The sequence below is a fragment of the Juglans microcarpa x Juglans regia genome, chromosome 5S, assembly GCF_004785595.1.
Source record: "Juglans microcarpa x Juglans regia isolate MS1-56 chromosome 5S, Jm3101_v1.0, whole genome shotgun sequence".
Taxonomy (NCBI): domain Eukaryota; kingdom Viridiplantae; phylum Streptophyta; class Magnoliopsida; order Fagales; family Juglandaceae; genus Juglans; species Juglans microcarpa x Juglans regia.
The window spans coordinates 8,482,738-8,508,957 of NC_054603.1; the positions used below are offsets into that span (position 1 = coordinate 8,482,738).

Consider the following 26,220-nt stretch of genomic DNA (forward strand, 5'->3'; position numbering starts at 1 on the left):
TGATGTAGCAGACGGTACAGAACAAGACACGTGGCCGACATGCAGATCAAGGAGACCTATAGATCGGGGAAGAATATAGGAGAAGATAGTGGGGGGAAGCATGATGAGAGGATGAACAGGAGAGGTCAATGTTGGACCCCACCATAAGAGCATCATGCATGCTTTTTTGTGAATTCAATCGTGGAGAACGGATTTCTCGAGCTTGGGGGCCGGGGAGAAAAAAAGAGAAGAGACAGCTGCTTCCCTTTTCTATTCCATTTCTATTGATCTGTTCAAGCGGCTTATCATAATATGCTTTTGATGCATTACCACGTTGACTAATACCAACCACTGTCTCTCTCTCTCTCTCTCTCTCTCTCTCTCTCTCCTTTCCAATAGTACTCTTGGTGACACACTGGGGGGCCTCGTTTTTATATGTTTGGCGTGCCTCACTGGCTGATTTTACAGAAACCCATAGGCCTCCATCTCTCTCTCTCTCTCTCTCCAAGGATCATAATATCATATGCATGAAACCAATTCGACGTCCGAATGAATGCATCTCATGTTCATGTCGGCTGATGCATATGTATGTATATATGTTTCTGACTTTAGACCCCCATATAGTAGCACTTTTCGCAGCTTCACCTGCTCGCTTTCTCAACTTGGTGCTTTCATGGACGTTGGAGTTCAAAGGCCAGGCTAAATTTACAGCCTTCTCAATTGTAAATTAAACATTAATGCTTTCTTGGCATCAAAGTACACGAACATCAATCAGATATTTGTGGTACGTCTCTCTTCCCATCTGCCCCCTCCTCCCTTCTCTTCTTCAGTTTTTGAATTGTCAATGTATTAATTTCCAGTATCAGTTGAACAATCAGTCCCACTGCTGGCCGGATAACTCTCTAGTTCTTATTATTGAATCCTAATCCACATCAAACCAAAAGCTCAAGGTTCTTTTTCGTTCTGTTATACAGATCATGAAAGATTCTGCTACCCTTTGCTAGCCAGATAAAATAAGTAGCAGATAAAAATTCCAAAAGAACATAGACAAAAAGAAAGCACTGGATCTTTCATTTTTTTTTTTTTTTTGGGGGGGGGAGCTTGAAGTAGGTTCTTTAATTAGGCTATAAAGACCATAGCGATCGAGTGGCATCCAATCGTCCAACTTTGATTATGTATGCATGCAGAGATCGTCGAGCTTGTCTTTCCAGAAACAATATTACTTTTACGTGAGTTTTCATGTTCTTCATATATAATTGAGATCATAATCTGCCTTTCGAAAAAAGTTTCTTTGGAGACTCGCGCGCTAGCTATACTTTCGTGCTTGGAATAAAAATCTCAATGGCTGATCTTTCCAATTATCTGATAAAGAAGTATTGGGTGTGTGCCACGTTAGCACTGTAGGTGCTGCTTTCTTTTGCCACGATTTGTCTGCAAAAGCAGAGACCAGTATTAACTAGGTTAGATTTTAACAAAGAAGTGGTGATAAATGCAGCTGGACCAACATCCCATTATAACCCCCCCTTGGAAGAACTATAGGACAACATGAGAAGATTCTTCTTTTAATTTTCCTTTTGCTTTTTCAATTTTCTATCTTCTGTTGATTGTGTACGTAGTAGGAAAATTACTTGTTTTTTTACTCTCTTTTCCAAGAAACTTAAAAGTAGGGGCGTACTTGCCCAGAAACCATCTATGAACATTATATACAGTTTCATACTTTTTTTATGATAATCATGATTCATGTAGTTGGAGGTACTGTTAAAAGTTGAAAAAAGGAAAATTGGTTGTACCCCTCTGATCATCATTTCTCTAAGAGTACATGAGAGAGCATATACTGAAAAGTAGTATTAACAATGGCCATCAGCCAAAATGGATTTTTAGAGTTACATCAAATCATATCATATAGAGTAGATAGACTTATCTTGACTCAAAGTTCCACGTAACCCCACCATATATTTTTTTTTTCTGTATTAAAATAATAAAAATCTGTCATGTCGATAAGCAATGCTAGATTAAAATGATCTCGGACGTGTAAGTTCAAAGCATTGCACAAGTTGCACAATGATTAATACTGATTGATAAAGGGTAGCCTTAGAGATAGCCGCATTGGACAAGCAAGTTGAGTTTCAAATTCTTGATTTTAATTATGCCGAGGTGCTTATCAAGATTGGAATTTATACCCCTTATCAGCACCCTTTCATGAGCTGAGCTTCAAAACCTTGTCTTTCATCATGATCGACTCTACTATTTTTCTCTTTTACTTCCAATCAATTTTCTTTTCCTTTTTTTCGCATTTTTATTTTATTTTTCCGAATTTACATGTATGCATGCCGCGATCGGATAACTATAAGTTTATTCGAATATGTGTCATTGAGTTTTCACTATAAGAAAATTATCAGTTATTTCTTGTAAAAATAACTATTTTCTATTAAAATGAGTTTGTTTTCGTCGCAAATAATCATTTCCGTTACAAATAATTCATTATAAATACTCATTTTTCTTGTAATGAATTTTGCAGGAATGTTTTGGATCACTGTTTTGTCAAGACTCAAAACTGGATAATTACCAGCTCTTTTCCAATTGGATTTTAGTTTTAATTTTACAAGCCTTTCAAACAATTTTCTTTCTAATCTGATCAACTGCAATGAAATCTGACTTTTGAGTCATTATGATTTGAAGTGAGTTTCTTTCCAAAAGATTTAATTCCCAGATATGATGATATCACTGCTTTGATGAATTTTGTGAATCACGTGTCCACTTATTTTCTTGCATCCATTAATTGCATGCCAAGTGTTCTTGCTTCTTTCTTTCTTTGTTTTGATCTTCTTCATTCTGACACTCGTTTCTCCATCATTAAATATGACAATACGATCATCTGTATTTTTTTGACTCTGGCCTGGCTTTCAATTGGAAATCGCATCAGGAAAGGGCACACATTCCAAATTCATGATATATATGAGCAGGAAGGACTGATCGAGATCTTTTCATAAGAAAGAAAACACACCTTCATAAAATGAAGTTTATGAAACTTGGCATAAGGCCAGATACCTTTTACACCGAAGAAGCTACCAGGTTTGGATCATCGTCATCTATTATATATCAACTTAAAATATTATTTGTATGCTGAGATTGATAACGAAGCTGCTGTGTTCAGGAATGTGTTTCATTTTTGAAGGATGAAACTGAGAGAATTTGTTTCGCTAATGCATGCAGGACCCTGATCTCTGATTTACGTGGCGATATTGTGGTTCAAGTTAATGATACCAGCTATCTCCTCCATAAGGTATGAACGGATAAGAAATCCTTGATTAAGTCTCTTTCAGTGAAAAATATAATGATGATTTTGTATTTCTGTTCTTACAGTGATGAAATGATTTTTTTGTTTTTTTCCAATGTATTCCCTCCTGCATGTTTCCCATTCAAACTCAAGTGCTTTCCAAGATTCAGATTGAAAAAGTAGAGATTACATTTTACATTCTATGCACATGACATGCATGATGCAGCAAGTCAATTAGTATCTGATCAGGCGATCATGAACCGAAAGTGAAAAAAGAAAGCATTTATTGGAGCTAGGAAGTGTAATATCCTATTTGAATATATATAGGAAAGTGCTGGATGATATTTCGGGATGTTTTGAAGTTGGGAGGGAGAAGTTCTAGCATTTTATATTGAATTTTATATTGATCTTAATATAAAATCACCACTCAAAACTTCAAACGGATGAAAAGAGATAGATTTAATTATTTATATTATATTTTTAACATTCTTTTGTGTAGGTGGTCTAACACGTGAAATATTTAATTAAATATGATAGAGTGGAGAGTTAAAACTCGAACTCAATATCTTTGTTCTGATACTATATGAAATCAATACTTGTCTCAAAAACTTAACCTGATAAAAAGAGGTAGATTTAATTATTTATATTATATTATTAACACTTAGGGCTAGTTTATTTTCAGAGATGAGATGAGATGAGTTGAGATGAAAGTTAAAAAATTAAATAAAATATTGTAAGAATATATTTTTTAGTATAATTTTTGTTTTGAAATTTGAAAAAGTTGAATTGTTTATTTTATTTATATAGGAATTTGGAAAAGTTGTAATGATGAGATAGGATGAGATGAGATGAGATGTTTTCTGAAAAGAAACGTAATATCGACTGGTACTTTTTAAAGCATAGGCCCAAAAGGTGGTTTGAACTTTCCTTGAATCGTTAAATGGTATCGGAATCAATTCCAACAGAAAGAGTGGGACTTGAGCCTGCTACCTATGATGGAATGACTGTACAAGAATGTCATGCGTTTGAAGTTGAAGTTGAAGATGACGTTTCAGGATCTTCGGGTTCTTATGGGTTCCCTGAAGAGGACTGTTGTTGATTGTGCTAATGCTGTTTCGCTTCTTTTTTAGTCACTGTTGCTTAGATTCTTGTTAACTGTGTTGGTCTTAGCTGCAGTTTCCACTGCTTCCTAAGTGTGGACTCTTACAACGGCTTTGCTCAGAGGCTGGCGATTCCAACAACGTTACAGTTGAGCTTCATGATCTTCCAGGAGGGGAAGAGGCTTTTGAACTGTGTGCTAAGTTTTGCTATGGGATTACCATTAATGTCAGTGCTCGCAACTTTGTACCAGCATTCTGTGCTGCTAAATTTCTTAGAATGAATGAATCTGTAGAGAAGGGGAACTTGGTTCTCAAACTTGAGGCTTTCTTCACTTCATGCATTTTGGAAGGTTGGAAGGACTCTATTGTTACACTCCAAAGCACATCCAACTTACCTGAGTGGTCTGAGACCTATGGAATCACCAGAAAATGCATCGATTCCATCGTTGAGAAAGTCCTCACACCCCCATCAAAGGTGAACAGTTTTTCTTCTTTTCTTCCCCATTCTAAGATGATGGAAGTTAAGATTTTGTTCTTCTTTAGATTTCTTAAAATCTCTCTGCAGGTTGCATGGTCCTACACTTACACTAGGCCTGGTTACTCCAAGAAAAGCCGACATTCTGTTCCGAGGGACTGGTGGACAGAGGATATATCCGACCTTGACATAGACATGTTCCGCTGTATTATCACTGCCATCAAAGCAACATGTATAATGCCACCACAGCTTATTGGTGAAGCCTTGCATGTCTATGCCTGTCGCTGGTTACCAGACACAACAAAGAAGAGTCCTCTAGAAGGTTTAGTGCCTCAAACTGAAGGACTCAAGGAGAAAAATTGGCTCGTTCTTGGAACTATAGTGAGCATGATTCCCGGAGACCGAGGATCAGTTTCAGTTGGCTTTTTGCTAAGGCTTCTTAGCATAGCATATTATATTGGAGCCTCTCCAGTGACAAAATCAGAGCTCATAAGGAGATGCAGTCTGCAATTTGAGGAGGCAACAATGAGTGACTTGCTCTTTCCCTTGCACTCAACCTCTGAGGGGCACTCTTATGATGTTGACTTAGTTGTGGCAGTGTTAGAAAGCTTAGTGGTGCTATGGAGAAGACAGCCCCCTACAGCTGCAGAAAATAGACATTTTTTGGGATCCATCAGGAAGGTTGGGAAGCTCATTGATTCTTATATTCAAGTGGTTGTAAAGGATGTCAACATGCCGGTTTCAAAAATAGTATCACTTGCTGAAGCACTACCTGATATTGCGCGGCCAGAACACGATGACCTTTACAAGGCAATCAACATTTATCTAAAGGTATGGATTCAAAACGAAGGCTAAGTGAAGGATTGATGAGAACAAACTTGCCACGAACTTCCAAATTATTTTAAGTCCTAATGCCATGAGATGCAAGGCAATATGATTCTTGATTAATGATGTCTAGCACATCCTCAATGTGTTTCAATTTATTTACAGGAGCATCCTGATTTGAGTAAAGCAGACAGAAAGCGCCTCTGCCGAAGTCTAGACTGCCAAAAGCTATCTCCAGAAGTACGTGCCCATGCTGTGAAGAACGAACGGCTACCATTAAGAACTGTGGTGCAAGTCCTCTTTTTTGAGCAAGAGAGGGGTTCCAAGGAAACTAATCACAAGCTACTTCTCCCGGAGCTGATTCGTAGAGGAACCCAGACGCTAACTGCAGGAAACGATGAGGGTAAGCTAAAAGTAGGTCCAGATGAAAAACCTAGTAGAAGGGAGGGCCCTGGAAGAACCACCATTGCCAGAACCAGTGAAAGGGATCAACAAAAAATGAAGAGATCAGATGGTAAGTTGCCACTAGCATTGGAAAGAAAGTTGGCCATTTCTGAAATTGAGGAAGTGGAGTCAGAGAAGGAGAAGGAAATAAGAGAAGAAGGAATATCTCGGAGAAAACGGGAGCCTAAGAAGATTGTATCAAAGGGAAGCAGATCAGACCATAGCCAGGACAAAGTCAGAGACAGATAGTAAATGAAATCATCCTGTTTCTCCGTCAACTTACTGTAATAGTGTAATTGGCCTTTTGTTGTTACTAAAAATGCTGTTCTTTTTAGAAGTGTATAAGCCGTTTGCATCATTTGTGTTCATAGAAAGTTTTTGTTAAGCTATCTATCAGAAGCTCCATCTCACTGCTTCATTGCTATCTAGAAGAATGGTCTCATTTGTTTTCACAAGTCATTTCATTTCATCTAATCATTATAATTTTTTCAAATTCCTATACAAAATACAATAAATAATTCAACTTTTTTAGATCCTAAAAAAATAATATTAGGAAATTATATTCTAATTATATTTTACTTAACTTTTAAGTTTCATCTATTTCATCTGTATAAACAAACGAGTAATTCAATTTTCAAGGCTCCATTTAAAAATATTATTATCCAAACCTTTTCACAGCTGAATCCCTAAAGTTAGCCTGAATTTGATGACAATTATGTTAAGTGCACATCCCCTGATTTGGCAAGTGGGATGAGACACAAAATTCTCATCTCATCTCATCATTACAATTTTTTTAAATTCTCACACAAAATATAATAAACAATTTAACTTTTTCAAAACCCAAAATAATAATAATACTAAAAAATAATATTTTAAACTTTCATCTAAAACAAAAAATTCTCATCTCACCCTTCAAACTTGTTGTAAAGTATATATCATAGCCAACTAAAGAAATTTAAAAACAAGTTACAAAGGAAAAAAAATACCACTGTAGGCATCTTTCTTTCATAAATGGAGGTAGAAGAGATGGACTGCCTGATTGAACAAATTCTGCCTTGTTTGAAAATTGGTTTGGCCAAGGGGCTCTAGCTGGGTTTTTATTTTTTTTTATGAAACATCAACTTCTCGTTAGTGAAATAAAACATTACAACCGTTGGTCAACCCAAATTGGCTGCCGAATACATGTTGGAAAACTTTCCCACCAAACATTAATATCTTGAACATTACAAACAAACCTTGCAAGTTCATGAGATTCTCTAAAAGCATGAAGGAATGAACAACTTGGAAACCTGTTCTAGCTGATAGGTTTGAGTTTGTACAAAATCTTGGGTTGTTGTTGAAGTATGTATTTATGGTTGATGGCCACTAAACTAAATCGATTTCCAAGCACTCTATTAAGAAATATTATTATTCGAATAATGCTGGATACGGTTTTAGGGTGTGTAAGTCCTGCGCATTTCTTTTAAAAAATTGAGAACCCATTATTAAAAATTTAATTTTTTTCATATGAGTCTTAAATTTATCCACTATAATCAAAGGAAGTACATAATATTTGCACACTCTAAGACTATACAAATAATTTTTCTTATTATCCGGACTTTTTCACAGAGACGACGTACCCAAATCCCCATAGGTTACTTAAATTCGATAACAATTATGTTGAGTGCACATTCCATAATTAAAGTATATATCATACCCAACTAAAAATAATTTCAAAGAAAAAAATACCAATGTAGACATCTTTTTTTCATGAGTGGTGTTACAAGAGATGGACTGACTGATTGAAATTATACCTTATTTTGAAAATTGGTTTGGCCAAGGGGCCCTACCTGATAGGGTTGAGGTTGTACAAAATCTTGGCTTCTTGTTAAGTATGTCTTTATAGTTGATGGTTGATAGATCCATCTCCAAGCGCTCTTTTAAGAAATATTATCGAGTAATATTAGATATAGTTTTAAAATATATAAGTTTCACATATTTTTTTTGAAAAAAACAATTGAGATTCATCATTAAAAATTTGATTTATTCATGTAGGTCTCAAATTTTTTTACCTTTTTTTTTTAAAAAATACATGAGATTTATACGTCTTAAGACTATATAAATCATTTTTCTTATTATTCAGACATTTTCATAGAGACAACGTATCCAAAGTTCCGTAATTAGCCTCAATTCTTGACAATTATGTGAAGTCCATCCCCTGATGAAAGAAATTTAAAAAAAAAAGTTCAAAGAAAAAAAAAATCGATGTAGACAACTTTCTTTCATAAGGGGATGCAGAAGAGATGGACTGGCTGATTGAACAAATTGTCCCTAGTTTTAAAATTGGTTTGGCCAGGGGCTCAAGCTGATAGGGTTGAGGTTATGCAAAATCTTGGGTTGTTGTTGAAATATGTCTTTATGGTTGATGGCTAATAGACTAAAGTTTCGGTTTGGATTGGAAACTCATCTCAACTTATCTCATTTTATCATTATAATTTTTTTAAATTCTCACATAAAATATAATAAACAATTCAACTTTTTCAAATCTCAAAACAATAATAATATTAAAAAATAATATTCTAATAATATTTTATTTAACTCATCTAAAACCATTTCAACTCATTTTAATCGATTTGCAAGCACTCTGTTAAGAAATATTGTTATCCGAGTAATGTTAGATATAGTTTTAGAATATGTAATTCTCTCGCATTTCTTTTAAAAATAATCAAGAGTCCATCACTAAAAAATTAATTTTTTCATATAAATCTTAAATTTATCTAATTTTTTTTTTTAAAAAAGAATGCATGCGACTTATATACTTTAGAACTGTACAAATCATTCTCCTTATTATCTAAACATTTTCATAAAGACAACATACCCGAATCCCCATAGTTAGCTTGAGTTCGATGATAATTATGTTGAGTGCACATCCCTTAATTAAAGTATATATCATAGCCAACTAAAAAAATTTAAAAAGAAGTTCAAAGAAAAAAAAAAAAATACCACTGTAGACATCTTTCTTTCATAACTGATTGAACAAATTCTGCCGCCTAGTTTGAAAATTGGTTTGGCCAAGGAGCTCTAACTGATAGGTTTGACTTTTGATGTCTTTATGGTTGATGGCTGCAATGTTCATTCTTAAAAAGACTTGGCCAGGATAATATAGATAAAATATTTATATGACTTAATTTAATTTAAAAAAAAAATTTAAAATTTATAAATTAAATCTTATTATTTAAATAATATAGATATTATAAAAAAAATATGATATGACTCGTTTAGATAGTGAGATGAGTTGAGATGATTTGTAAATAATAGTAAGATTATTAATTAAAATTAAAACCGGTAAAGTTTCAATTTTTAATAATTTTAAGAGGGTAATGCCTCAATTTTGATCATTTGAATGGAAAGTGTATTCATCCTTTTTGTTAAAAAAAATAAGAAAAATGTAAAACAGGAAGTTGAACTTCCTACTCATGCAAAAAGCAAAAAGGATTACGAATTTCCTGAGACGGATTTACCTACCTATCTCCATTGACACGGACCACCTACCTCTAATGGTCTCAACTCCACGTGATCACTGAACCACAGTGTACGAGCCCCCCCGGTTAACGAAAAGTAAAACACCTGTTTCGGACATGGGGTTTGTGAGTTTACGGATTCGCCAAACTGACTCGCCACTTTGCTTGCCATGTATGCCTAGACGCAGGTCACGCAGCAGTTAAAAAACCCAGATTCGATTTTTAATCCTTCATCAATCACGATCATGAACCTGCTTAAACAGAGAAAATAAAACCCCACCTCAATGATAGTATTGGTTAAGCTTTAGCAGTTAGCTCCTCGTCACGTCGTTGGTTTGAAGTTATTGGTTTGAAAGTCCGATAATTTTAGCTCCTCGTCACGTCGTTGGTTTGAAGTTATTGGTTTGAAGTTCGATAATTTTAGCTCCTCGTCACGTCGTTGGCTCGTTCTTCTTTCCTCTCTTTGGTTTTTTTGAATAGGTAAACCGCTTTTGCTCCTTATCTCCATCCCTGCGCTTCCTTATCTGCGATTTTGTTATTATTCATTGAATTTCTTTGTTTGTGAAATTATTTGAATAAAAAAGTCAAAGTATTTTTGGTAGATTCTGTTTGATCTGTTATGGGGTCTCATTTTCGCCGGGTTTTTGTGGCAATTTGGGTTTTCACTGGTGGCATTGGAGCTCCTGGACCGGAAAGTTTTCGTTTTATGTAATGTTTCTGTTTGTTGTGTAGCCGTAATTGACCACGAATTTGATGGATTATGGCTAGTTTACCTCTTATATCTGTTTATTATGGACCAATTAAATCAGAAGGTTGAGGCAAATTTTGTTGGTTTGCGTTTCTGTATTTAATGGCTTTCTGTGGCGTTTGTTTGTTCATTTAGTTTACGTAATGGTATCTAAGGATTTGGGGGTAATCATGCAAATGAATCCCCAAAAGATGCACCTGTTTTTCAATCTTTTGGATTCTAATTTTTCTTTTTTCCCAAAAATAAAAAAACAGAACTTGGCATGGACATTCACAGTGAGCTGCTGAGTGCTGATGTTGTTAGTAATTGTTGTTGTTGAAAGCATGGGTTGGCCTGCTGCTGCTTACATTTTTTTTATCGGTAAACCTAATTTTATTGATCATAAGAATAGGCAAAATCCCAAGTATATGGGACATATACAAGACCATCACCTATGCATGCTAGTTTAGTGTTACAAGAAATTCATGAAAGTTCATTCCATTAAAACCAGTTACAACTGACCAATGGAATAAAGTATTGAAAAATAAATTTCTAAGCTCATCCATTGATTGTTCTTGATCTTCAATTACAAGGGGTTTGGCTGCATATAAGTTTTAGTTTCATGCCTGATGCCCCAGTGTGTTGTTACAAGGGATTTGGCTGCGAATGGCTGTAAGCCTGTAATTGTCATTTTGTTGCAACACAACCGTTCTTCTGAGTGAGCACAAGTGTGTATAGGTCGGCCAACTGTTTGTATGCATTTCTTATAGCATATACTTTGTGAGTTGCTGAGAAGACAGAATGAGAAAAGGAATATTCAATAGTTGTAGCATTCAGGCCACGAATGAAGTAAGATGCTACTGTTGTACATTAATGCTTTGTTTGTTGCCAACAGGACAGGGTAAAAGGAAAAAGAGTTTAAGTTCTTACTGAAGTCCATTGAATGAAGGATGTAACTGATGTTTATTTTCCTTTATTAATTTACGTGCAGACGAAAGGGTCAGATTGTTTTTATTTGTCAAACCATGTTGATTCATTGTACTCATTAGCAGTTTCACCATGCATATAGTCTTAGTATTATCAATCGTACTTGGCATTTGTCGTATCAATTATGTGCTTGCTTCGTTGTTGAGGAGATAGAGGAAAAGTAAAAAAGACATATAGACAGGTTGATGTTTTCTTTTTTCTCATTCATGTTACAAAACAAGCAGAGATTTGGATTCCTTTGGCAAATGTCAGAATGGGATACTGAATCTATCAATCTATTGTTTGCACTTAGCAGCTTCTCTATTGGTGTTTGTCACATTGCATTTATAATTTGTTGTCACCAAGATGGAGAAAAAACACAGATTTTTTGGATTCTTATCATTATAATGAGTGTTTAAATAATTGTTTAGAGGCCTTTATTGTATTTACCTCTGCTTTTTTCTCCCTACAAGAAGACAGAAGTAAAGAAAAAAAGGTTTTGAATTTGTATAAAAATCCAGGTTTTAAATAAACTTTAAGGTTCCGTTATTTTTCTCTCTCTCCTCACACTCACACATTAAGGATTGAATCCTCAGATCTCATGTAGATTCATGCCCAAGATCAAGATTGTTAGTTCCAACTAAACAAAATGAAAGTTTATCAGAAAACTGAACAATATGGTAGACGTTCCAAAAATCTGCTAAATGAAATTATATTTTTAATAATGCTAATCTGTTATCTGAAAGGATGTCATTTGATTTGGGCATTTGGACATAGAATAGTGAAGATTATTTTTGTGTTATAGAATCTAACATCATTCTTTTTTCTTTTTTCTTTTTGTTGTCTTTCTTTTGTCCCATGTGCTCTTTGATAGCTTGCTTGATTTTCAGTTTAATGTCACTTTTATGCTTTATTATCACTTTCATCGAACCTGGTTGACTGGTTAAACACAAATACATCGTAAATCAACTTTGTTTTTCCAGGTACGACAATATGCTGTTATAAGCATTCAGGAAAGTTCCTTAAATTCTTAAGATTTCAAGAATTAGTTTTTCTTTGTGCACAGGTATGGAGCATTTTGAGGTCCAGAAAAGATCATGGTGCAGTGCGTAGATGGATTAAAGCATTTCTGTGTTGCTGTCATAAATTGTTGTGATACTGATTCATATAACCAACCCAACGGTTTTCAAGATCCTGAAGCTCTTGCAAGAGAGACAGCGTGTATGCTGCTGCCTTTTTTGTTAACTTTCTATTTCTAGATGTCAGGAAGGGTGTCTTGGAACATTAGTGATAAAAGAGACATCGGTTTCTTGTCTCTTTCAACTATGTTTTTAATGATGAATAATTTCAAAAAGGATGTTTCCTAAAGTCTTTTGAATAGGTATCCACCCAATGGTTTCCAAATCCTTTTTCCCTTCATCAATGGCGAATTTAATACTAGGAAAAGGAGATACTTTGCCTCTCTATTTTCTATTGTAATGTGACAAAAGCCCAGGGGCTCATGAGTGATGTGATCACTATCTGATATCCCAAGTGGTCCTTAACCTTAGTGGGTTTCCAATATTTTCTTCGTGCTTGCATCTGGAGCATGCTGAGATATTTGAATTTTCTTCTTTCAAATGCAGTTAGTGTAAGTGAGATAGAAGCGCTTTATGAACTGTTTAAGAAGATCAGTAGTGCCGTAATTGACGACGGTCTAATCAATAAGGTGCAATATGTCATACCATACATCATTGCTTTCATTTTCAAGCGCACAGTGACTTTGATTTTCTTTCATTCCTATCTTTTGGATAGGAAAATAATCTTGTTTAAGTTCTGATGCACTGTTATTCATGATTTATCTCACACGTTTATTTTTATTGGTTGTCATCTGAATATTTCATTTTAGGAAGAATTTCAACTAGCATTGTTCAAGACAAAGAAAAAGGAGAGCTTATATGCTGACCGGGTACACTTTTATATATCTGCTCTCTGGTTTATGTTGGTTTAGTTTTTATGTGTCTTTTCCCAGATGATTTAAAATTCTAAACATTTTTCACTTCATAGATGTGAAATTATTTTGTTTGAATTCCTTTCTGCATTACCATATATCTGCAGACATATCATCTAGTTAAAAGACCTTGCCAGGTTCAGCAGCCTACTAATGGCTTTAGACCCTTTGGTGAGTTTTGGGATGTTAGTTAGCCCAAGAGCTTTGTGCATGTGCTTATTTTCTGCCCTTTGGCTGGCTGGTTTAAACCTAAACAACTTTCAAGCATTAATTGGCTTGAAGTTCTTTATAGACACAAACATATAAATTCATGATCTATAAGAAAGCATTTTTGCTAATTATAACCATCTGTTCTCAAATTTTATAGGTATTTGACTTGTTTGATACAAAGCACAAGGGGATACTAGACTTTGAAGAGTTTGCACGCGCTCTCTCCGTCTTTCACCCCAATGCACCAATTGAGGATAAGATTGAGTGTAAGTATCAACTAACAGTTATAAAATTTTAATCGATCCAGGTGCTTTTGTCTTTTAGAGAAGATGGGAGCTGTAGCATGGACATAACCCTTGCTTTATACCTGCATCATTTCCTATTGGGGATTTGAGGGGGTTAGAATAGAAAGATGGGCTAGTTGATCTATAGTAATAGGTTGGTCTTCTGTGTAGTCTCTCCATGGTATTAGCCCTTCAACTTTCCTGGTGATTGCATGTTAATGTCTACACATACACATGAATGTATGGTGAGCGTGGATGGGGATACCTAACTTTTCCTTTCTTGCAGTTTCATTCCGATTATATGACCTCAGACAGCAAGGGTTCATTGAGAGACAAGAGGTATAGCTGTCCTATTTCTGCTGAGTGAATATATCATATTTTTCAACCATCCGCATAGAAACCATTAGTCTTTGCATGTGAGGTTCTAAATCTTAGATTATACATACATACACATGTATCTATCAATTATTGGCTATTTTGAGTTACATAAAATCTGACACTACAGCATTTGTAGATCCTATAAACTCTTTTTCTTTTTTTTTTTTTTTTTTTTTTTTTTTTTTTTTTTTTTTTTGTGGATGAATGAAAAGCCTTGTTAAGAGATAATAGAACATTATGCATCCTATAGTATGCGACACAGCAGTATTGGAGAGCCAAAAATATAATCTAGAAAGACCGCCTTGGAAGTCACAATCTAACTAAATTATTTTTTATGAGAAAAATTAGAATTTATTGAAAAATTAAGCTGGGATACAAACCAGGGGAGTAAGCAACCTTCACAAGCATCCCTAAGCAGCCAACACAGTGGAAGAAAAAATAAAAAATAAAAATAAAAGAAGAGAAATGGTACTAGCAAGTTGGTCAGATCCCCTGGTTTCTTGAGCTGCCCACAAAGGCAGTTTTTGCAACTGACAGGACTGTTGTGGGTCTATTTTCAGTCTCCAGAGAAATAGAACACTGCACTAGGGAGGGGCACTCTTTAGAGGACTGGAAGCAGTCACTGCGAAATTCCACTCACACGTCATTGTTTGTAGGAGCACATGGAGCTCCTGGCAAAAAGAAGTGCAGGGACCAAACTTTGTTGTAGTCAGTGCATCTAATTTATGTGTGTACATGGAGGCACATGCCAGTGGGGGGCAGTGCCAATGATGGCTTGGGACATTTGGACAGATGATGTTGGTGGTGGAGCGTGTTCATTGAGGAGGTGAACAAAAGCTGGCAGATTTGGTTTTCAACACCACCAAAAAGGAGAGGAGAGGGAGTTTTGAGAATTCAAGCCAAGGTCACAGCAAGACAAGCCGTTTAACTTTACGATGGGTGTCAAGTGGAAGTGTAGTGATGTGTGCAGTTGAGGCATCCTAACAGACTAGTAGACTTGAACCTTGTTCCTACATGACCCGGTCAATTCGATCAGGTACTTGCCTTCTATTTCCATGTTTTCAAAGAGTTGAACAATGGGTTTTTTGTGTTGTCAAAGAGATCATCAATTCTCCTAGTTTTCTGAAAGCAACATCAAACGTGGGCTTCAAGCTATGTTTAAGAGGAGGGGGGGGGGGGGGGGGGGGGGGGGGGAGAGAGAGAGAGAGAGAGAGAGAGAGAGTTGGGAAGAAGTACAAATCTAATTTTCATAAAGCACCTTTCAGCTTCAAATCAGAAGCTCCAAGTTGTTCTCAAACATTCTTGTGCCTCACTTCTAGATAATTGTAGTTGATAGTGGGAGATTACTCTGTAAGGACCTATCAGCCAGAATGCCAGATGCCACCATACAGACTATAGACAGATTCTAAGTTCTCAAGTCTACATGGCAATGAGTAAGTGCATGATGTACAGATTTCAACTTGAAATTTAACATGCAAGTCCTTCAATAGAAAATGTTCCGAATAAATGAGGACCAACCTTTTGCAGCAGCAGGTCATACCTTAGAGGTCCAGAGGTTAGTAGCAGTGTACTTAACCTGATGAGCTGGCCAGCTAGGCCAGTACAGCAGGCTGTCCCCACCACAATGATAGTGGAAGTATACATCCTGCTTTGGGATGGATCATGACGATAAGACCACCAACAACCTTTTCTATTAATTCTAGCTCCTTAATCGTTATTTGGGATGGAGTGTTAGAGAAGGTTGAGCAAAGATTATCGGGTTGGAAGCGGTTATATCTATCGAAAGGGGGGAGATTAACCCTCATCAAAAGCACCCATTCCAATCTTCCCACTTACTATCTCTCTCTCTTTCCATTACCGGTGGGTGTGGCAAACCAGATAGAAAAGTTGTTTAGAGTTTTCTTGTGGGATGCATGGGGGAGGAATCCAAATTTCACCTTGTGAGTTAGCAAAGGGTGAGCTATCCAATTGCGAATGGGGAGGGTTAGGGGTGCGAAATTTGTGTGTTTTTAACAAGGCACTATTAGGGAAGTGGTTGGGGAGGTACCAAATGGAAGGGAACTCGCTGTGGAGAGAGATTATTGATCATAAATATGGTTGTGCATGGGGGGGATGTGCTCTAAAGAGGTTAGGGGGTCCTTTGGAGTAAGCCTGTGGAAATTCATAAGGAAGGGGTGAAACACTTTTAAAAAACATCTCAAGTTTGAGGTAGGTGATGGAGCATGAACCCGCTTTTGGTTCGATGTATGGAGTGGGGAGAGTCCTCTTTGCATGGCTTTCCCAGTTGTTTTTAACTTGGCTGGAAATCAGCAAGCTCCAGTTCCAGAAGTACTATGTCTTGCTAATGGGACGGTTAGTTGGAATGTCACTTTTACAAGAAATGCTCAGGACAGGGAACTCGAAGAGCTGGCAGATTTTTACAGCTACTTGTATTCAGCAAAGCTAGGGGCCAATGGGGGTGACCGTATGTTGTGGACTCACACGAGGAGAGAAAAGTTTACTGTTAAATCCTTTTACAAGGTTTTGACAGTGCTACAACCCACTTTTTTTCCATGGAAGAGTGTATGGAAGGGTACCAGTTCCATCTAAAGTTGCTTTCTTTACTTGGACAGCTGCACATGGGAAGATTTTGATGGTTGATAATCTAAGAAAGCGAAGTATGATGGTCACGGAGTGGTGCTACATATGTAAAAGGAGTGGGGAATCGATAGATCACTTACTTTTACTTTGTGAGGTGGCTGGGGAGTTATGGGCTGATATCCTTAGAGGAGTTGGGCTGAGTTGGGCTATACTTAAGAGTGTGGTGGATCTATTAGCATGCTAGAATATGACTCATAGTAGCTTCCAATTAGCAGCTGTGTGGCGGATGATTCCTTTGTGCTTAATGTGGTGTTTATGGTCGGAAAGGAATGACAGGTGCTTTAACAACAAGGAGCGTGCAGCGGGGGAAATCTGGAACTTTTTTGTATTCTCTCTTTTCCAGTGGTTTTTTGCAATTGTATTGAAGGGAGGGAATGTTCATGAGTTTTTATCTTCTTTCTGGTAGGGGTGGGCAGCGAGGCCCCGTACCCTGCCCCCGTTTGCCCCGCCCTGCATGCAGAAGGGCTAGCGAGGGTGGGGTGGGATGACCTCAGCAGGGCCCTGGCCCGCCCCCCGCTCAGCTTCACGTATGTAAATTTTTTTTTATATATTTTTATATATATATATAAATATATTGTATATAGATATATACAATTTATTAAAGACTTGAAATTGTATTCAAGTCATTGAGTTGCCTTGGCATCCTAAGCCAACCTTTATATTGAGGCCAAAGCAATACAATAGTTATCCTTAAGCAATGTGAGACTTAGTAGTAAGTCTCACATTGCTTAAGGATGACTATTGTATTGCCTTGGCCTCCTATATAAAGGTTGGTTTAGGAGGCCAAGATAATCTAAAATCTAACTCTAATAAGTTTAACTTCTTTTTGTATTTATAAATTTAATTTATATTATAATTTTGGTCTAAAAAAATATTTGTGGACCAAAAAAATTTGGTACCCCCGCCCCGCATCATGCGGGTATCAGCCCTACTTTCTAGCCTACTAGAATGTAATTAGGTGTCCCATTTTGTATACTTCTTGTGTACTTGGGCATTGCCTAGTTTCATTCTCATCAATAAAGATTATTATTTATAAAAAAAAAAAAATCGTTATTTGCCTCAAAATCTTGGAAGTGATCTCCTCAACTTTTGTCTTTTTGTTTCCACTTTGTCTATGAAAAAAAAAATATCTTCATGAGTTTTTATCTTCTTTCTAGCCTACTAGAATGTAATTAGGTGTCTCACTTTGTATACTTCCTGTGTACTGCCTAGTTTCATTCTCATCAATAAAGATTATTAATTATAAAAAAAAAAGAAAAAAATCGTTATTTGCCTCAAAATCTTGGAAGTGATCTCCTTAACTTTTGTCTTTTTGTTTCCACTCTGTCTATTAAAAAAAAAAATATCTTTGAGCATGTTCCGGAAGGAGTTTGATTGCTCAACATTTTAATGCATAGGTGAAGCAAATGGTAGTGGCCACACTTGCTGAATCCGGTATGAATATTTCAGATGATGTTATAGAAATTATCATTGATAAGGTACTTTCTTATTCATACTAATTCAACATCAGGATTCAGATCACTAATATGTGCTCTCTGTTTTATTAAGTGCTCAATAAATGTACAATAACATTATATGGAGTTGAAAATTTAAGCATATTAGAGTATCACAATTGCAATTCTCTCACCATATGTTATTGTTTTTTATGTTTTAGACCTTCGAGGAAGCTGATACTAAACATGATGGAAAGATAGATAAGGAAGAGTGGCGACGCCTTGTTGTGCGACATCCTTCCCTTTTGAAGAATATGACTCTTCAATATCTCAAGTGAGTTATTTGTTATTGCTCTATGTTACCCGTGCATATGAGAATCACTTAATTGGTGATGGATGGTAGAAATCTTCCCATTAGTATTTTCTGTCTTGTTGGGACAATTCTAAAGATTGAAAAATCATAAATGGCTCCAGAAATGTGGATTATGACGTATTATAGGCTAAGTCTACCATTGGTCCCACTGTAAATTATCTAGCATGATGGCATCTCTCCTACTTCACTTTTTTTTTTCTTCTTTTGGTTTCATCTTTCCATCATGAAATAGTTTCTAAAATTCAAGCTCTTGATGCTAACATCCATCCAATTCTTCTTGGACAGAGACATCACCACGACGTTCCCAAGTTTTATTTTTCATTCACAAGTTGATGATACCTAAATTTCAAGCCTACATGGAGTTGATAGTCTTCTGGAAGAGCTTGTTTTATTTTGATAGTCTTCTGGAAGAGCTTGTTTTATTTTACTGTCAATGTCAATGTGGCTATCTTTGCACAGGTTCATAATCAAAGGGATGTTGATCATTTATTAATGTTCTCAATGAAAAGAAGTTTGTCTCCCTTTTCAAATATAACCTTTTGGCTTGAATAAATGGGTTTCAGTCATTTGTTTTTCCGTTTGTATGATTGTATTTGATTCACAAGAAATAAGAGGGGAAAGGAATCTGCGGGCTTTTTATCATATATTGGTAGATAAGTGTGGAAACATTGGTGGAATTGAATAAGTTAATTAGCCTCACTCTACCGAGGTGAACTGAGAGCAGATATGGGCATTGTTGCGTTGGTTGACCCATTGCTTAAATTGCCTCAACCATAAGCAGAACCTCCCATTTTATTCAGCTTCTCAGAGGACTAGGAGGCACTAGGCAGTGTAAAATAGATATCATTTTCTGCTTCCTCCATTCTTTTAACATTATATAATCTTTCCGGCTTGTCATCTCATCCCTACTTTCAGTTGAGTGGTACTGAGTTTCTTTTTTCGTGTTTTTAACTAGCCAATGCTGGATTTAAGTTCTTTAGTAACCTGGTTTGATTAGTAGCAACAATTAAAACCCCTTAGGGTTGGATCAAGTGGTAAAGGCCTGGTCTTGACACTATGCTCCCTCCAGGTCTAAAGTTCAAATCTTTTTAGATGCATACAATTTCTAAGAGTCATTGGACTGGGAGAACTTCTCCTTAAATTATTCAAGGTGTACTTGAGGAAAACTACCAGTCAAGGGCCTATGCAACCTCGAAATTAGTTGGGATTTTGTTTTTGAACACCCGGCACCAATAAAATTCATTTCTCTCTCCAGACGATTTTTTCTCTACCCAAGCAGCCAGCTATCTCAGCCTCTCCACCCCGGGGGGGGGGGGGGGGGGGGGGGGGGGGGGGGGGGGTTTGGAGCTTCGGCCCCTCCTTCCCTCCAACTGTCCAGCCATCAATGAACATGTATATCGGTTTTTTTTTTCCATTCTTTTTCTACTTTTTCTGGCTATAACACCAAGATGTTCTGATCTGCTGCTTACCAACCTTCTACGACCACTACACGCCCCATCATCAGACTCCCCAGCCACCGATCTGTTGGACGGAAGGAGAAAACTATCCAAACAAGTGGCGTGTGTGTCTCAAGCACGGCTTACAATGGGCATAAAATCTACGCGCCGTCATGCCAGGATGAGTCTTTTGTTGCCAAGCGCGGCACCATCGGGGTCAACGGTTTTGGATCTCTTAGATCCAAGTACTACCTTCTTCCCTAGAGTGGCGCGTGAGCCGCACGCGCCACCACCGCCATTGACGGTCCTACGTCGGCGTATCAGCTCATATTTAGGTTGCTATTTCTCTATGTTATTGTTCTTTCTAACCAAGAATCAAGATAAAGTGGTCGTGAAAGTCTCATTCAGCCATACCAGACCAGCAAAATGCAGCACATAACTCTCAATTGCGACTTTTAATCGTAGTTTTATAGTCTATTTATCAGACTATGTTAAAATCGTTTTAAGCGGCTTCCCCTTAGTGGGAATGAGTGGGAGTCAATTTTTTTGCTCCAAATCCATCTTTTTTATTTTCTCTGGTGTTGCTTTTGCTTGTTTTGAGACAATTGTTGGGACTCCCATGTATTGAATCTTGTATTTTTGTAACCACTTAGTTAATCTTTAATCTATGTTATGCTTACTTTGAAAAAAAAAAAAAACTTCCTTTTCATAATAATAATAAGGTTGTACTACATTTCAACTTCTAGAGTGGTGGCCAGATTGCACCACCTTTCCCCTAGGGACTCTCAAACCATGGATTTGTATCAACGGTCTGCCTGTTCACTGTTGGGACTCTCATATAATCTCTGTTAGTCACACTATATTAGATATCCTTCATTTGAAAAGGTTAGTTTTTTTTTTTTCTTTATGATTTTTATTATTTTTTTTGGGTGTTAGCAATAATAATTGGAACTCAAGACCAGACCACTTGTGTTGCAAAACCCATGGGTTTTAGAAACCTAGAGCAACTTGGGTCACCGCACGTAAGCTTAGGCGATGCTGGGTTGTGCAAAGGCTTGTGTTGGCCACCCAAGCAAGCGTAATTCCTAATAGGGTAATAGGGGTGCGATCTGCACCTCTCGGGCGAGCAGCCCCCGCATGGGGGGAGTTGGGCAAGGGCCCCCGTTCAGATGCTGAGGGGCAAATTGGCCCCTAGGATTGTTAGCCCATAGCGAGGCCGAGAGAAAGAGATACTTGGGGTTGGGGGCGACAACAAGGAGCTTTAAAACAGAGAGATTGTGAGAGAGAGAGAGAGAGAGATACACGAGGGGGGAATTTTAAAACAAAACAGTGAACTGAAATGTCATCATATTGGGCCAGCAAGCTTAGGCCCGTGCCCTTTCCCTAGGCATCCAAACGTGTGTAGGCATCCCCCCGCCCAGGCAGGGGTTAGATGGGGTGGCGAGTGGGCCAAATGTGGAGACTCATCGCCCACTCCTAGTTCCTAACGTCTGATTATGGTGGTGGCACGTGCGACTACTTTATTATTATTATTATTATTTAAAAAAAAAATTGACTTTCTTGAAGTTGTTTTTTTTTCATGTTTTTTTATATGGCTTTAAAAGTCTAAGATTTTTATTATTTTAGTAAAGTGGACATCATTTTCTCGTTTAAAGAACGAATGTTTTTAATGGAAAAGTTACAAACGGTAAAGATTAAAATGATATATTAGAAATACATGAGCTAAAATGTATTTTCTACTTGTTAGTCAGTGGGAGAATTTAATTTACAAGAGAACTTCAATTTGTAAATCAAAACCTGCCATATTAACGATGTTGAGGATGTATTCGCGTTAGGTTTACAAATATATGTTTTTTATTTAAATAATTATTAAGTGTTCTTGGTATATTGACACGTGGTAGTGCTTTTATAGACTTAAATATTTTTTAAAAAAAAATCATAATATCATTAAAAAAACATTTCCTTAATTACTAAGTTAAAAAAAAACCTAGTCGGTGACTTCTATCGGGACCCAACTCTCGATAGCTATATCATTTTTCTTATCACAAATGTCATGTTAATTTAAATTTACACTTTCATAAAATAATTTTAATTAGATAACATATAAGGATAAGATAAAAGAGAAGTATCAATATTTTGAATTACCTAATAATTTTCTGAAATTTATAGACTCAGCTCAACCCTAGCGTAAAATTAAAAGATAAAAAATAAAAGGTAGTGCTATTGTACCGTTCAACTCTTACTATTGGACGTGCTCGCTAGTGCAATTTATCTATTTTTTCAAATATTTTTTAAACATATTTTAAACTTAAGAAAACAGAGACACATTCAATATTAATAACTTTTTTAAACATTTAAAAATAAAATACAATAGCCAACAAATCTAGGGAGAAATTAGCAATTATCCAAAAATGAAAAACAAACGGATTCGGGGTCAAACCGGGTTTGGTTAATATGAACTGCAACCTGCGTTTTATTTTCTACTACTTCGCGATCACTCCCTCCTACCTAAACTCCTCGCAGGTAGCTTTGCTTGCTCTTTCCCTTCGTGGTATCCTCTTCTTCTTCTTCTTTTTATTTTTTATTTTAAGTTATTGATTTTGATTTTCCATCCTTGCCCATAAAGGAAAAAGGCCGAAAAAACTGTAATTTTCTTTCGAGGAAAAGGCTTTGTTTGGTATATTATAGGCGTTTGCATTGTTTGTTATGATTTTTTCTTGTTGCAGAAATAGAACGTAGTAATGGAGAAAGGAGGGAAAGGGTTTTCTCTACCCACCAAGACAGCACGAAAATCTTCTCTCAAATCAACCACCGCAAAACAAGGTCTTTGATTTTTTTTTCCTTGAAATTAAATCTTTCTTGGTTACTGCATGCATACTTTCTATGAATATTTTCATTCAAATGTTAGCACTTTTTTTATTTTATTTTCTGTATTTATCCCTGAAAATGCCCATTAAGTAAAGGGATTGGATGGACAAAGTAGTAGTGCATTCTATATAATCAAGCAATGTTCTGAGTAGAAGATTGATAATCCTTGCTTTTCTTGGGTTTTGAGTCTGCATCCATTAGTGCGGAGATACGTGCAAAGAGTATAAAGGGGATTCAAAGTTGTTTCGACGCTTTTCGTGTTTTGAGACACCTGCATTATATGTGAATTATTTTTTGTAGCTTCCTTGAAAGGGAAGGATGATAGCTCAGCAAAGTCAAAGAGGGCAATGAAAGTTCAGTTTGATGTTGAAGGTTAACGCTTCCTTCTTTTCCTTTTCTATTTTTTATACTTACATAATAATATGCCAGTAATAAATATGCTTTATCTTGCACATTTTTTTAAAGGATAATTAATCATACCCGTTAATTTTGTTATTATAGGTTCACTTAGTGGGAGGTTTGAAACTCCACCACCCAAAGGTGTAATTTTCTCGAGCATTTTTTTTTTTGGCTGATGCTGTTATGTTGATAACATTTCTCTGCACAATCTTTGATTGATCACATCTATGTTGATTCCATTGCATGCGCCTTTTGTTTAAAGGAGATTCAAGCAAATGGGGAAAAGGAGACAAGACTGCTAAAGGTGGGAAGGGTTCAGTTTCTAAACCACCACCACCACTGGAGCTCAAAATTGAGCAAGGTGGGTAGTTGGAACTATGTTTTTGGTTTGTTGTGATTATTTGCTAATTTGTTATCATTTTCTTGAGATGTGGAAAGCTTGGCCTCTTTATGTATTTCAATGTCTCACCTGTTAATGTTGCATATTTTAGAGTCATATATGCATGCTGTCTTGGGTCTGGGGAAAGTTATTTGTAGACCTATCTCTTAAGCTGGGATGTCCTTCGGTGGGTTAATACTATTCTATTAGTAAATTTTCGGTGACATATGCAGAACTCCCAGAAAATGTCAAATGCATGATGGACTGTGAGGCTGCAGATATTTTACAAGGAATCCAAGATCAGATGACCATATTATCCAAAGATCCAGAATTTAAACTCCCCCCGTGAGGAACAGCTTTAAAGCTTTTGTTATCAAATAGAATCTCGGTACATATTGTAAGTGTTATAATTGGCCATCTGTTGCCAGATCATTTGACAGGGGGCTGCTGTATGCCAAAAGGGTTGACCATTATACAAATCCCCTGTCTGTTAGACAAGTTCTTCAGTATCCTTAAACTGTTTTTTCGTTTTTTTTTCAATCTTTTATTTACTCAATTTTGAGATTTTGTTTTGTATGTGTTCGTCACATTTCTATATGACCCATTGCTGTTCTTTATGCATCCATCTGCTGTTGGATTCTTAACTGGAATAAGGACTCTCAAGAAATATGGTGTCTCGGATGGCGAGGTCTCAATCTCAACCTGAGTCACTTCAATCTTAAAAAAACCATGCCATACTCTTACTGTCCTCTTTTTTTTTTTTTTTTGTTGCAGATGTGCGTCATTGCCAATGCTTGTCCAGAACTTGTAGATGAAGTTTTTGCTCTGGTCCCATCCTTGAAGGTATAACATGTCTGGTTTTGTAATGTTTTGGACAACAATACATTTGATTGTTTACCATGCCTGGTGTTTTCTTACTATTTCATTCTAGTTCTGTCCCTGAGAAAGTTTGTATTTGTTTGATAAATAAGTATAAAATAGACAAAAGAGTGCTCACTGTATTAGTAACTGCAGAGGTAGAAAACTGTTGAGACAATAATGTATGATAAAAAGTACAGATCAGCGAAATGGGTGCAGTGTATTAACGAGCACAGACACAAAACTGATATTTTTTATAACACCAATTACTCAAAGGTATATGTAGGAAAAAATGTTAATATTTCCTGATTTTTAGGCTTGCCAGTCATGTAATTCTCCTTTGAACAACTAATGTGCTTAATAATCAGTTGATTCAAAAAAATATTTTTCAGTTGATATTCTCGTCGTAAATGCTGGTTTCCTTGAGGAAGCATCTATTGCAATGTATACACATTGTTTTTCTACCTATTGTGGGTAGAGAGAGAGAGAGAGAGAGAGAGAGAGAGAGAGAGAGGGGGGGGCTTGAACTATATTTAAATAGGTCAATCATTTTTTTTTATTGGTGCAACAGCGTCCCGACTAATCCCGTGGGTGCATAGGCGCTTGGTAAGGAGTTTTTTGCAAGTGCAAATCGGGTAATTCAAGAGGAAAATCTCCTAATCCGATGACCCCTAGAAATTGTTTGCATCCAAGGAAAACCTTAGACTTGGGGGGAGCATACCTCCAAGCCCAAGGCTTTTACCACTTGAGCCAACTCCTAGGGGTTTAAATAGGTCAATAATGAAAGAGACCATATTTGTTACTATATTTAACGGTCCAGGAGACTCAGTATGCCCCACTGTCTCTGATATGGTTCTGTGGTTATGTTCACCTGTATTGTTGTAGTTGTAAAGCTAGTATTTGAGGCGATAATTCGATGTTATTATTTCTTGTTTTATTCATGCCTAAAATTTTCCTGTAGAATAAGAGAAGCAAGCTCAGCGAACCCCTCAAAGATGTACTAGGTGAGCTAGCTAAGCTTAAGAAGTCAACTAGCTTAGAAAGTCAAATGAAAAGTGCTGAAGCTGGCAACCCTGGTAAGATTTTAAGTTTGCTACTTAACTTTGATAGCATTATTTAGCTGTCATTCACTACAGGGGCACATAATGATTTTGGTGCAGGTAATGTGGGGGGCCTGGGAGTAGTGGATTGATAGCTTTTTGCAGCCCTTACAAGACATCAGAATTGGCTCCAATCCTTTGTGTAACATGTTCTTGTCCTTGACCCCTTGGTAAATGTACAAACGTTTCCTTTTGGTTTTTTAATTTTCAATCAGGGATGCAATGGGAGTGGAAACTTTTATTATGCAATTATTAGACTCCAGTGACCAACTTAATCGGGTGATGAGCTGTTGCAACCCTCCCTCACCCCAAACCCAGAAAAGCAAAAAAAAAAAAAAAAAAATTGAAGGCTTTCTGTCAGAATTTGGTAGGTGTTTGTTATGTGTTTTCTGAACATAATACGAGCAGCTATGGTGGCAAATCAAACTTGCTAGCTGAACTCAGGTGGTGAAAGGTTGTAGCCATCTAGGTCGGTAATCAGCTGCACATGGCAGTAGCAAGTGAGGCTCAGGAAGTGCAGCACTTTGCTGCTTCCGGCCTGAATCTGATGTGCTAGAACAGTAACCAGCACTGTTTAGG

At 36.7% G+C, this 26,220-nt stretch overlaps 3 protein-coding genes across 8 annotated transcripts; all 3 read left to right on the forward strand.

Annotated features, from left to right (window-relative positions):
- Nucleotides 1–412: 412 nt before the first annotated feature.
- Nucleotides 413–6,518, forward strand: LOC121268153 (BTB/POZ domain-containing protein At5g47800-like). The gene is made up of 6 exons (XM_041172281.1): nt 413–763; nt 2,903–3,051; nt 3,193–3,262; nt 4,433–4,831; nt 4,922–5,662; nt 5,822–6,518. The coding sequence occupies exons 2-6, from the start codon at nt 2,993–2,995 to the stop codon at nt 6,347–6,349; spliced, it is 1,797 nt and encodes a 598-aa protein (XP_041028215.1). The 5' UTR covers nt 413–763; nt 2,903–2,992; the 3' UTR covers nt 6,350–6,518.
- Nucleotides 6,519–9,624: 3,106 nt separating this feature from the next.
- LOC121267847 (calcineurin B-like protein 3) lies at nt 9,625–19,167 on the forward strand. 4 transcript variants are annotated; one of them, XR_005941090.1, is made up of 9 exons: nt 9,627–10,080; nt 12,360–12,514; nt 12,919–13,001; nt 13,182–13,241; nt 13,651–13,759; nt 14,064–14,116; nt 18,193–18,229; nt 18,450–18,562; nt 18,887–19,167. XR_005941090.1 is itself a non-coding variant. In XM_041171934.1 (9 exons), exons 2-9 carry the CDS (start codon nt 12,391–12,393, stop codon nt 18,942–18,944), a joined length of 681 nt encoding a protein of 226 aa, XP_041027868.1. In that variant the 5' UTR covers nt 9,630–10,080; nt 12,360–12,390; the 3' UTR covers nt 18,945–19,167. The 4 variants fall into 4 exon arrangements, 3 of the variants coding, with proteins under 3 accessions (XP_041027870.1, XP_041027868.1, XP_041027869.1); XM_041171934.1 differs by having other exon boundaries at nt 9,630–10,080; nt 18,193–18,273; XM_041171935.1 differs by lacking the exon at nt 9,627–10,080 and adding an exon at nt 10,110–12,276 and having other exon boundaries at nt 18,193–18,273.
- Nucleotides 19,168–22,428: 3,261 nt separating this feature from the next.
- Nucleotides 22,429–25,890, forward strand: LOC121268589 (DNA-directed RNA polymerases IV and V subunit 4-like). 3 transcript variants are annotated; one of them, XM_041172913.1, is made up of 11 exons: nt 22,429–22,560; nt 22,764–22,860; nt 23,206–23,277; nt 23,407–23,445; nt 23,567–23,665; nt 23,917–24,028; nt 24,112–24,189; nt 24,338–24,371; nt 24,458–24,526; nt 25,503–25,617; nt 25,702–25,890. In XM_041172913.1, exons 2-11 carry the CDS (start codon nt 22,779–22,781, stop codon nt 25,731–25,733), a joined length of 732 nt encoding a protein of 243 aa, XP_041028847.1. In that variant the 5' UTR covers nt 22,429–22,560; nt 22,764–22,778; the 3' UTR covers nt 25,734–25,890. The 3 variants fall into 3 exon arrangements, with proteins under 3 accessions (XP_041028847.1, XP_041028846.1, XP_041028848.1); XM_041172912.1 differs by having other exon boundaries at nt 22,478–22,588; XM_041172914.1 differs by having other exon boundaries at nt 22,498–22,560; nt 23,570–23,665.
- Nucleotides 25,891–26,220: the final 330 nt, after the last annotated feature.

What these genes read in the sequence shown, in the direction of transcription:
- LOC121268153 (XM_041172281.1), top strand. Translation starts at nt 2,993, where the DNA reads ATGAAGTTTATGAAACTTGGCATAAGGCCAGATACCTTTTACACCGAA. An exon ending in CCAGCTATCTCCTCCATAAG is followed by an intron (nt 3,263 to 4,432) that starts GTATGAACGGAT and finishes TCTTAGCTGCAG; the next exon opens with TTTCCACTGCTTCCTAAGTG. An exon ending in CAATCAACATTTATCTAAAG is followed by an intron (nt 5,663 to 5,821) that starts GTATGGATTCAA and finishes ATTTATTTACAG; the next exon opens with GAGCATCCTGATTTGAGTAA.
- LOC121267847 (XM_041171934.1), top strand. Translation starts at nt 12,391, where the DNA reads ATGGTGCAGTGCGTAGATGGATTAAAGCATTTCTGTGTTGCTGTCATA. An exon ending in AATTGAGGATAAGATTGAGT is followed by an intron (nt 13,760 to 14,063) that starts GTAAGTATCAAC and finishes CCTTTCTTGCAG; the next exon opens with TTTCATTCCGATTATATGAC. An exon ending in TAGAAATTATCATTGATAAG is followed by an intron (nt 18,274 to 18,449) that starts GTACTTTCTTAT and finishes TTTATGTTTTAG; the next exon opens with ACCTTCGAGGAAGCTGATAC.
- LOC121268589 (XM_041172913.1), top strand. Translation starts at nt 22,779, where the DNA reads ATGGAGAAAGGAGGGAAAGGGTTTTCTCTACCCACCAAGACAGCACGA. An exon ending in ATCAACCACCGCAAAACAAG is followed by an intron (nt 22,861 to 23,205) that starts GTCTTTGATTTT and finishes TATTTTTTGTAG; the next exon opens with CTTCCTTGAAAGGGAAGGAT. An exon ending in TGAAACTCCACCACCCAAAG is followed by an intron (nt 23,446 to 23,566) that starts GTGTAATTTTCT and finishes TTTTGTTTAAAG; the next exon opens with GAGATTCAAGCAAATGGGGA.